Genomic DNA, 12,873 nt, shown 5'->3' on the forward strand with positions numbered 1-12,873 from the left:
CGATGCGACACCTTTATCAGGCTTGGCAGTCGATGCGACAGTTCATTCTTGGATATCTTTTAAGACTTTCTAATGATGCTTCATTTGGGTAAGAGTGTTTATTTCCACCGTGAAATGCCATTAATGTGCACAGCTGTATTTATTCTACAGTGCATCAGTCGTCTGCGTCAGATAGTCGAAACCCATTTGTTTTATTTAAGCAGTTATAAATTTAATCTTTATCCGCTGCGTCAAATTCAAGATTATCGTTTGTCGGCGTTGCGCATCATCGCCATCGTCATTATTATTGTCGTAGTCGTCGTTATGTGATCAGTCGAGCATTGTTTTAGCCTTTTACTTTCTTTGTTCTAGAAGTCACCACGTGATTAGCATTGACTTGTGCATTGGGAAATGCCATCTATCATAGCAAAACTTGGCATTCATCTTTACAATGGGAAGAACAAAATACCATCAAAAACATGATTGGCAATGACTTGTAAAATCATACGAGCCGGATACCATAACAAAACATGATTCGGATTGCCTCGCACAATCGGAAGAGCCAGATACGATCACAAACATGATTGTGATTGACATATACATTTGGAAGGGCCAGATACCATCATAAAAATGATTGCATAGACCTGTACAATCGGAGCGGCCAGATAACCATCAAAAACGTGATTACCATTAACCTGTACAATAGGAACTGCCAGATTCCATCCAACGCATGATTGACATTGAAATGTACAATCGGAAGGGCCAAATATAGTAACGACGTGGCTGGTATTGACTTGTAAAATAAATGAGAAGGGTCCGATATCACAATAAAGCTTGATTTGCAATGACCTGTATAATCATATGACCTGGATACCATAACAAAACATGATTGGGATTGCCTCGCACAATTGGAAGAGCCAGATACGATCAAAACTATGATTGTCATTGATATGTAAATTAGAAGGGCCAGATATCGTATCAGTACGTGATTACCATTGACATACACAATATGGGTCAAGTATCGCGTAAAAAATATCAGAGAAAACAATAAACTTACTGGTTCCTTTTAAACTCGATTCATTTTCCTCTAGAAAGATACTTTCTACTCGATCCGCCAATCATGTGGAAGGGCATTGTATGGTATTTTGTCCGTTCGCCTGCCCGTTATATTTTGATTACATGCTCTGAGTTCATTTATGTCATCTTTGTACAATATATATATATATATATATATATATATATATATATATATATATATATATATATATATATATATATATATATATATATATATATATAAATCTCCGTTTTTTTTTTTTTGCTTTTCCAGAAAGTTTAATGTAAAAATGGCGATTCAGATTTTGTGACAACAGCTTCCATGACTGAATCTACACCCTTTCTTTTGTTCCAGTAACCCGTTCCTCAAATGTGACGATATTCGGGACATAGACTTCACAAAATGGCAGTTCAGCTTCGAGCCGGTGAAAACCCTAGGCGTTCCCGTTTTTGATGAATTGTCGAAGATCCTACGCGCCTTCGGAGCTTTTTAAAATCTAACATGGACCAAATCGTCTACCTTTTGTGTTTGTCTTTATTATTTCACATCTCCGTACAAATTACTCCAAACATAATCCTACCAGTACCATTATTTCCGAATCACCCTGAGCAAGAAGTTTATCAAGGGGTCGTTGTCATACTAAGAAAGTTTTCCTAATCACTTAAAGAATACATATCACGAAACAATAATGTCACACTTGTATGTGGCTTTTTGTCTGTTTGCATTTGTATGGTTCCTTAGTAAGCCTTCTAGGGCCAAATATTAGTATTTCACTCCATGCAACAGAAAACCGACACCCAATACAAACATTCCTTTATCAGATTACTAAACACGTAGACCTAAAATATATAGGTAAATATATAGGTACTTCCATGTTACAGTATTAGGAAGGGTCCATTTTAATCGCAAGTCTCGTGAATGCTGTGTATAACAATTTCTGCTCCCAGAGACGCTGAATCCCCATATAAATAAAAAGTCGCTCAAATCTAACAACGCTTTAAAAGGAGACTTAAATACAAATAGTACATACTCTGGGTATATTGCAACACGATTCTAATTACATTCTGAGAAATGCTGCAAAATGTTTATTTTTAGACTTGATCTAGTTTAGCGCACATAACGCATTGAGAATACAAGGTGAAGGACCTTCAAAAAGGCGACAACAGTTATGTCCATCTGTCCGTCATTCGGCACAAATTTGTGTATATTATTCACTACACTTGCGGAACACGAACGCCACAGTAATTTACTGGGTAATAATACAAAATTGATATTTTTGGAATTTATGTGAAAGTTCCTTAAACAGGTTTGAAAGTACGAGCCACTGAAATTTGAAAATATGAAAACTTGAAAACGTGAAAACTTTAAAACTTGTTTCAAAGACACATAAATGGTTTTGTTAGAAATGAACTCGATCAAAACGAAGATCATGAAGTATCTCAAGACATGTAGACGCTAATCCCTTTACCTGGGAATCCGATATTGCAGATTATGACCGCATGCATCTTTTTCACTTTTATCCCTCTCCCAATTCCTCTACACCAGCCATTGTCAGTGACTCACTTTGTCCGAATTTGTGTGCGTGTAGTGGTCTGCCGCTATAACTGTACATATACCTTTCAACCAATCTGCCTGCCTCTCTCTCTCTCTCTCTCTCTCTCGTATATGCGCTTTGTTGCAGTCCTCGAACGAAATAACAAAACTGAGTGGGATACAAACTAGCTAGTGTCGTCAAACCTTGTCGTTTTAATTGTAAATTCCGAGATCGTTCAATTCAGGCATTTAAGGTCTTTAAAAAAGGGGTGAATTTTAAAATTAAATAAAATGGATAATGATACACAAAGTACATCTGCTAGTCAAAAGCAAATAGAAGAAAAGATTTTAAGAAATCCTGGGTCAATTCTTTAGGATCTGAAACTAATTTCGAGATTCTACCAAAGATGCAACTTGGATCGAAATCATTTAATTTTTTTATTCTTTAAACCTGTTTTATTTAAAATGTGTGTGTGTGTGTGTGTGTGTGTGTGTGTGTGTGTATGTGTATGTGTATGTGTGTGTGTGTTGATATGTATGTATGTAGTTTGTGTATGTATGTATATGTCTATATGTATACATGTGTATATGTATGTGCGTGTGTGTGTGTGTGTAATCGATTATGATCATTATTGTGTAATTAATTATGACCGCTGTTATTAGCGATTTCAATGTTTCAAGAAATTTGAGCATGTTACCATACTAATCTGGGGGTCAAAAGATTTAAAGCTAATCACGTGAGACATAATTTTAACTGTGGTTTGGTTCGGGGTTTTTTTTTTTTTAATCGAGATTTTGATATTCAGGAAATGGGTTTGAAGGGGAACATTTTGGTCCTAATTGTCAGCGTTTCATCACAATTAATCGACGTGCTCAAAACTCCTTTTGTATTTCGCCCTATCATTTTATTCTACGAGCAATTTAGTTGTTGGTAGCCTTAATTATCGAGGACTGTTCACGGGCTACATAAAAATATTTTCTCACAATGCAGAGACAAGTATGACTTTTAGATATTTATTCGAAAAACCAAAAGTTCTTGCTCAGAAGCATCAAGGGATTATCAGTATTGTTCAATAATACATTTCAGTATGAAATACTGAAAGAAATGAGAGAGCCAGGGGGAAATCGCATTATTTTCGATGTTATTATAAATGATCAAAACAAAATATCAACAGCAATTTATGGCCCAAAGAAAGACCATTCATAATTTTAAACCACTCTTTGTACATGCAGAAAAAATTGATTATTCATTAAATATAATTGGAGATTGGAATGTACCTCTGGACTATTCTATAGATAGAATTAACTTTGCAATAATAATAATAATAATAATAATAAATCTAATACATTCAACGATAGTGAGAAGAAGCCCGCCATCAAAAGAAGAGCTTACTACCGTAAAACATCTGTTCAGGCTAGATTACTAATATCAGACGTCGAAACATATGATAAAATCAAATAAGACGAGTTAAAAGATTGACATTGCTACAAAATGGATTCTAAATTGTTAAAGCTACGTTAAAAATCCATATCGCGCTTGCATACATAAACAGATTCTCACGTTTCCATCAATTTTAAGTTGAGTGGCCAGAAAAAAAGGACGAAGTACGTGGAAATTTCATAATTGCATTTCGAATGACCCTGAATTTGTAGATGACCTTAAGAATCGTATATCTGCTACCATTGATCTATATAGAACTAATAATCGTATTGACAATCATGATGCAACATGAGGCTATTGCTTTTAGGGGAGGCACCTTGAAAATGATGATACGCGGGAAAACACTACTCCTCTTAAAAAGACCGGATCATCTGGAAAACGATTAAATACTTGGACGATGACAATTGTAAGGTCGGGACAGAAATTATGATGTATGGAACACTAATTTGTAGTAAACTAGGTACCTTACAAAAATTAACCTATGGTGTCTTTTTTCCCCGAGACAAAAAAAAATAATTAAAAATTTTTAAAAAATGACACGATAAAAAATTATTTTGTGCTAAACTGTTAGTCATTTTACAGAGATGTCTTTAAATGCCATCTTTCTCAGATCTCGACAATTCTTTCAACTTGACATTTAAACTGCGAACATTATTAACCCTGATCTTGAATGTACCACTGAATAATCCCACCAAAATGCACTTAAAAATTACTCGTTTGAATATTAGCCGGTTTCAGATTTGTGTAGGTCCACGACATAGTGTTTGCCGAGCACAAGAGCTTCACAGAATGAAGGAATTTTGAGCTTGTGTGCCGCATTTCCATGCGAGTTTGTAAAATCGTTCACAAACATTTCTGACCAGTGTCAAAATGGCCATTTACTATATAGGTTTTACTTTCGAGATATAAAAATTGTTCAATTAATTTAAATGAGGAAAAAAAAACATCACTGGCCAGCCAACTCGACTTTTGGCACTCTTTGCCGGGAGAAAAAAAAAGATGACGTCTTATGTATATAAATCATTGTTGTATCACGAAATGATGTCAAGCTCGATCAAAAAGGTAGCATACTTTTGCGTTAATTGCGCAAAATTTGAAATAGAATGGTATTGATTTCATTACAAAATTGCCGCGTTAAATACAGAAGGTACCAGGACGCATTCGACAAGTATTACGACGTTGAGAGTTCCATAAATCAGGAAAAGAACCTATTCTTTACATTATTAGACAATTAAAACCCCGGTTCTTCAATAATAGATCGTGAAATGTGCGTACGCGTGTCGAAGCTCGATTAAATTCGTCACATTATTTTTTATGCATAAGCAGAGAAAGTCCAAAGTTGAGTAGTATGTCCAAGATCTTGAAATGTAAACAAAATGAGCAGATATTTTCGAGAAAGTTGCACGTAAAAAAGTTTCTTGTTGCTGTTCACAAGTTTTTCTATCATTTTTGTTTTTAAGCAGTGACTTTTCGTGCTTCTACCCCTAAAGCCCATTGTTTATTCAACGGTATCGAGTCATCGTCATTCGTACAAGGTCATTTGTTTGGTTTTTTTGTTGTAGTTGGAACGTTAGAGTACTTGGATCTTTCTGCATACCATGCAATACGAAAACCACCAGGTGGTTCCGAATAAGTGGCACGACAGTGGTAGGATGAAAAATACAAATGACGGAATTGTGCGACTGCTTACCCTGATGTACCATTCATCGGCACTGGGAAATATTAAATTAGGTCATTGTAATAGAGTGAAACGTGATCTTTGATGGATTAATATAGTAAGTATTGTCGTCCTTTCAACTGGAATGGAACTTCCGATGATGTTCCCCTCATCATCTTGACGATCCTCTTTAGTTGTGGATTAGGTCTTAAATTGGTCCAAATATTTCTTATAACATCAGAGATTTTGGATAAACCAATGGCCATAAACTTATTTTATGGTTGTATGCATATATATATATATATATATATATATATATATATATATATATATATATATATATATATATATATATATATATATATATATATATATATATATATATATATATATATATATATATATATATATATATATATATATATATATATATATATATATATATATATATATATATATATATATATAAAGTTTGCCATTTCTTCAAAATCGGAATCTTATCGTTCAGTATATCACTTGAATCTTGTTACTGATATTTTATTGAATTTGTATTTCCTAATCGATACAACTTAACATGTAACCGCCCATGTCTGAATGTGTAAAATTGATGGCCATGTCTTTGACTTCAGACACGGTTATTTTATACTCGTTTTTGTAATGACGTAAAAGCTTCTACCAATTTCTGTAAAGTAAAAAGTACCCAAGGTTCAGTACAAAGATGTTAAATACAGGTATAGAAAAATGGCCCGCAAGTTCTCAAACTTTGGAACCTGAAATTACCTTGTATACTATAAGGAATCGTTCCGACTCGCAGAATCCCGGCAAGAGAGCCTATTCAAGCGTAAAAAGTAATTTGGTGGTGTAAAACAATTGCACATAGTCTTGCTCAGCCAGATAGCGTGACCCAAAGATAAAAATCTACACAAAGCCAGCTCTAAAGTTCTGTACGATTGTTACAGATAGATGCAACTCATATTTTTTCTGTCCGAAAATTGTGAACAGCAACTAAATGTTGATCCAGCACAATTGCACGATTTCGGAAAATGATCCAACCTTTTTATGCAGCTTGTGAATTTAAATCCGTTGTTAGGGGGAAGTTGGTTTATGATGATTTTTGAAAACATTTTTAGCCCTTTCCGGCTCGTTTCAGGATACGTCATAAATAAATTGCGTGCTAAAAATCTTGTTGGTTCGTTTATAAAAATTATTGTTGTCGCTATTAAACATTTATTTGATAACAATTGCAACTATATCTGCTATACTTGTAACGCGGTACTGAAAATCGAATATAGATGAAAAAGAAGGTATACATTAAGTTAATCAAAATAAAATCATGAACGCGTTAAACAGTAAGACGAATGAAAAGGAAACTAAAAAATATTGACAGTAACATCTGGTATTGATTCCCAAGATGTTTTTGTGTCGTAAAAAATTGATTGCAAGAAATATAAAGTCATCAAGACTTGCTTTACCTTCTGTCACGTTTTGAAAGTTCTAAATCACTATGGTTGTGCTTGAAGCGAGTAAACAATGGTTTTATTTTCACCAGTGTTAATCCACGACTAGCAATACGTTACATCGGTGCCAAGAGAATGAGGTGGACATTGCATTAGACGGCAAGTCATGCGAACCTACTAGTTAACTCTGATTCGTTGAGCTATTGTGTCGGTATGACTAAAGTTTGAGCTGCTTGTGGAGTTCCTGGCCGTTGTACCCATGTCTATAAATTGGGAGGGAAGGAAGCATGGTAATGTAGAGTGTAAGCGATAGAAGCGACAATCGCGTAGCTTTGGACGTAAAAAGTCCATGGACGTCAAACCTCCGAATGCTTCAAAAGAACACGGTCCTCTACGCGGGGATGGAAAATCCTTAGACACGAGCGTCCCTACGGAATTAGAGAGCAGATTGGTTTTATACCAACAATTATAAGATGACAAGTTGTTGTAGGGTTTAACGCCATTTTTCATCACACGATAGGCTATACATGGCGGCCAGTATTAATGGTGGAGGGAAAACCCGGGAAAGAACCACCGACCCGCGAGAAGCTACTGGCAACATGACAAGTCATGAAAAAGCTGGAATTGTACAATGAATGTATGAAACTTGGTTCAGTTAAATGGACTAATATAGATATAGATAGAGATATATAGATAGATATAGATATAGAGTATCGCTCAAATCGATCACTCCGGTGGCCAAGTTGGTTAGAGCGGAAAGTGTCGTGGGATCGATTCCCGGCAGAGTCATACCAAAAGACTTTCAAAAATGGTACTAACAGCTGCCTCGCTTGGAGCTCAGCCTATAAACTGCCACACTGCAGACATCATAGCGATATGACTGAAAAAATTGTTAAAGCTACGTTAACAATCCATATCACACATACTCATCATTGCCCTCCTCGATTTGCAGACTAAAACTGACGGCATCCAGCTCGAAACTGAGAAATGAACTGACTAGCTACTAGCACTTAGCAGCAGAGGGGGCGAACAGACCAAGTAAATTTTGTTCCAAGTACCAAAATAAGCCCTTCCTACAAAAAAAAGGATTAATGATCTAAAGAATCAAAATAACTAATCCCCAAGAGTCTTCCTTTGGGGTTCATTTTATTTCTCGAACTGAAAACTCCTCAAGGAGGTGAAATATATTACCAAAAAAACGAACCAACTTGAGGTCGCGTCCCCACTGCTGCTATTAATTTAACCGAATATTTTATCAAGTCCAATACGATATCTTTATCTAGGGTCATGTAAATTTATTGTTATAAATCCGTGTGGGGTTGATTGTGCTCGTGAAGAAAAGGTTTTAAATTTAATTATATCCATGTCACCGCCACACCAAGTCTGATGAATATTTCGCAACGTACGTATGTCGACTCCGTTAGACACAACTAAAATATTAGTTATCTCTGATCACCTTTGGTATTTGTGTATCGTTGGGTAACATAAATCACATCAGTGTTTTTATGTCTGCCTCGAGATAAAATCCTAGCTGGATTTGATTGTTTATCCAGCATCACATCATCATAAGCAACTAAATTATTAATAAATCCATCATGATCATCTACAGATGGTGCTTCATCAATATCGGTGATGAATTAAATGCCGTTAAAACCGCGTTCATCCAATAATCTTGCGTTGGTATTGAAATCTTTAAGTACATCGTAACATCTCCGATCATCAACTTTTGGTGATACCAAAAACAACTTAGCCCACTTTAGCCATCTCATTATTAAATTAAGTAGCAATTGCGTCTTACCCGATCCAGATGGACCTATTATTACCATTCTGATAAAGATTGGTAGCGCTGGATGGTGCTTGACAGGCTCTTGTTCTTTTTTTGTCGCTGAGAAATCAATTATATCCATATTATAAATATGAATTTATATTGTTTACGTTGTAGAGCTAAAACTCCAACTAATGATTTATCCACTGTTACAACAAAAAATGAAGGAATAGCATAACGGTGGAAGATGTGCAATATGTAACAGGAAGAAGTTTTCGTTTTTACGCAGAAGTCGGTGGTGATATTGCTACATTAATGTCAAAATTCCCAGGCACTCCCTGGGCTAAATATCCAGGAGAAGAACATTTACCAGGATATAATTATTGCAGTCCTGGCACTCGACTTGATATCCGGCTTGGCAATCAAGATCAACCAAAACCAGGTGAATATCCCATAAATGATATTGATAAGGCATGTCACCTTCATGATGTGGCTTATAAAAATAAAAACCTACAAGATAGACATATTTGCAGATGTGAAGTTGATTCATTCGCTAAATTCCATAAAAAATAAAAATATCAGAGAATCATGATCTAACTGGTTAGTGAAATCTGCAATGAAAGGTAAATTAGCGTTAGGGGCTGGTAATTAATTATAAAATGGACTCACTTTTATTATAGTCCAAGGGGATGCTGGAGAGGTAGAGCAGCAATTGATAAACTCGCTGATGTAGCAAATGTCGCACGTTCTACTGCTGAAGCGTAGTTATCTAAACAGGCAATATGGCAAATTTACCGACCACCACCGAAACGAATTCAGTACGCGTATTTCGATGTTAGTGTTCCTAATGAAGTTCATCAGGCGGATATTTTGTTTATACCACACGATACTATAAAAATAAGACGTCAAATAACGTACAGATACGCGTTAACTGTCATTGACGTTGCAAGTAGATATAAGAAGGCAGAACCATTATCAACTAAAACATCATCTGAAGTAGCTTCTGCATTTGAACGAATTTATCAACGAAGTGGTCTACGATGGCCACAACTATTACAGGTGGATCCTGGCAAAGAATTTCGTGGTCCAGTATCATCGTTGATGAAGCGACATAATGTCGAAATCAGACGACGACATGCCTCAATTCATCGTGATCAGGCAATTGTTGAACGATTTAATCGAACACATGCTGAGCGGTTATTTGGAAATCAATACGCGAAGGAAATAATTCAGGATACGAGATCTCGCGAATGGGTTGCAAGACAACCAAGTGTGATAACTGCGTTAAATAATGAGATTACTCGAACAACCAACATGAAACCTATTAATACAATTACAAAAAAAAAAACCATATACCCGTACAACGACAGGATTTTTAAGCGCAGCCAGTATTAGGTAATGTTACTGTAAGATATTTATGAGAGCCCGGTGAACTTGAAGGTGGTAAACAAAGAGCGACTGATCCTATTTGGAGTATTACGACGCACAAGATATCTAGTATAACAAGATCTGCGGGTAGATTCGCAATCTACAGACTGGATTCAACTGCTCCTCAAAGTGGATTTACACGTGAACAATTACAGGTGATTCCCGAGGATACACAATTACCACCGCAATCACTTAACTAGCACCTCTACGTCGATAACACTCAAGACAGGTCAACATCGTATTTTGTTCGTGTATGACCAAGACTACCATCTTTTCTGTCTACAGTGAATAGCCTTGGATTATTACTCGAATACTGACACAACATTATACAATTACAGCTTACACAATGATTATTCTGCTGTTATTTCAGTGCTACGATAAATTCAACATCAATGTCAAAGTCGCGTTTATTTTTTTTTTCTTATATCACTATCATCGAGGACACCGCCAGTGGTTTCTGTAACGTCTATGACAATTCTCCCCATTTGAGATATTCTTCTGACTCTAGACACTCCCCATTTGAGATATTCTTCTGACTCTAGACACTGCGAGATAAACTTAAGTTGGACCATTCGATACGATCATCGACAATCCAAACAACTGTATCAGTAATAGTTAACCCTTGAGATGATTGAATTGTCATCGCGTATCCTAGCGTCCACGGAGATTTATTTGCTTCTAGCGCATCATCAACAATATTGACATCAACTAAAACAATATCATTTAATACAAGATTTTGTTTTTCGGTCTGTCCTGGTATATCAACGTCAATATTTTGCCGTCGTGTATCTGCTGGTCGATAACACAGCGGTACTTGTAATTCTGAAAACTTTTCTTTATGTAACTGAAACAGCAGCTGTTGAAGTGTATCACGAACTATCTTTCTACTTGCAACTATCAAATCATTTGGTCTCCACGCTTGCAGAAAGTCGTTCATTGACATTTCTGAAATTATTTTACGCATTGCTTCACATTGAATTTTATTCGGTTGTAGTCTGATTAACTTTTTAACTTCTCTTAATTCTGGACCAAGTGCTCTATGATCATCAGTGATTTCTTCATAATAATCAACACAATCTTTTAGCCAATCATGTGGAGATGGTCCAACAAAAGGTGGTGGTTGACCGTGATCGCCACACATTATCACAGCAGTATTTTTTGTTAATAACCAATCAAGAAATGTTTTTAATGTTTCTAACGACACTGTACATATTTCATCCCAAACGATAATTTTTGGAATGTATTTCTCTCCCATTTGATCAAGAGTCCATGCGTCACCCTTGTATCGAGAAAAAGCTGTGATAGGTACATGATTGCACTCCTCGTTGTTTCATTTCTCTTGCGAGTCTGTGTGTAGGTGTTTAAACAACCATATCTGAATTCTGTCGAAATAATTCGATCGCTCAAGTCGTCTTACCAGAAACTCCCGGTCAATTTAAATAAACTGTCTTGTGTCTAGATACTGGATGATACACAGATGCCGCCCTCGACATTTGTCGAGGTGATACTTCTGATTTGTAATAAATATCCTTGATCTCAACATCTGCGGATTCGGAATAACTACATAACATTTCTTCTTTTATTCTCCACGAACCCCATGATGCATCAGTGGTTGTAAAATGAGTCAGTAATTTTAAGTATTATTTTTCTCGATATAAAATGAATCCGTTGCAACTTTAACTGCAGCGTCAGGGAATCTATTGATCATCGATAATAAATTTATAGAAACATAAGCGAGCATTGAGGATCTTAAATGAGTATACTGAGGTGATTCGCCATTCATATAACCAACAATTGTACCTAACCGTGTTCCGTCAGATAAATAGGCGTTTTCTCGACTCACAAATATATCTCTTTGTTCCATCGGCGATTATAAAATCATATTCAATATCATCCATAATTAATCGTGCACAATGTCGTTTATGATCATATGCACCACCCTGAGTAAACTTGCCAATTATTCTTCTGCCGAGATCTTTTGCGATTTTTTCAGTTTGTTTTTGTACACATTTAGAAATTTTAGCGATACAATCTTCGCTGGGATCGATAAGATCTTTTTTAATCTCGTCTATGCCGAGTTTATCGGGTTGCGGTAACCAAACTTCTGTCTGCTTCCGATATGTTATAATTGCCTCATTTACAATCAACGATGTCAGTATTCTACAATCAAGCATATATCGTAACAGTACTATTGGTGCCCAGCGTTTTTCTGAAAACTGTCTGCCAAACCAAACATAACAAATAGCATGAAGACCTTTAGCGAATTCGAATGATATAATATGAGCAACCCCGGTCAGATCCAAATCAGATAGTGGTCCATTAATAGCTACTCTCGTCATCTCGTTTGTGGGGTGTCCAAATCTTTTAAAGTATCCAGAACACACTCCCATTCCAACAAAACTTCCCGGATAACACACAGCCATATCAAGGGAGATAACGTCGTTGTAATTATACTTGGTATTCCACAATCCGCCGTGTCCATATTCACAAAAACTTGTCTGTATGTCGTCAAGAAGTTCAAATCGCATTCGTTTCCACGAATTCTTTTCTCGGGCA

The 12,873-nt window shown here is 36.0% G+C and overlaps 1 protein-coding gene across 1 annotated transcript in view; it reads left to right on the forward strand.

The window, feature by feature from the left end:
- LOC149789619 (salivary peroxidase/catechol oxidase-like) overlaps positions 1-1,554 on the forward strand; it is a 65,986-nt gene extending 64,432 nt beyond the window's left edge. Inside the window, exon 15 of the mRNA XM_089971647.1 lies at positions 1,391-1,554. Coding sequence (XP_089827773.1) covers positions 1,391-1,529 — 139 coding nt within the window. The 3' untranslated portion in view covers positions 1,530-1,554. The remainder of the gene's footprint in view (positions 1-1,390) is intronic.
- Positions 1,555-12,873: the final 11,319 nt, after the last annotated feature.

The sequence above is a fragment of the Sinohyriopsis cumingii genome, chromosome 10 (assembly GCF_028554795.1).
Source record: "Sinohyriopsis cumingii isolate HCF-2022 chromosome 10, ASM2855479v2, whole genome shotgun sequence".
Taxonomy (NCBI): domain Eukaryota; kingdom Metazoa; phylum Mollusca; class Bivalvia; order Unionida; family Unionidae; genus Sinohyriopsis; species Sinohyriopsis cumingii.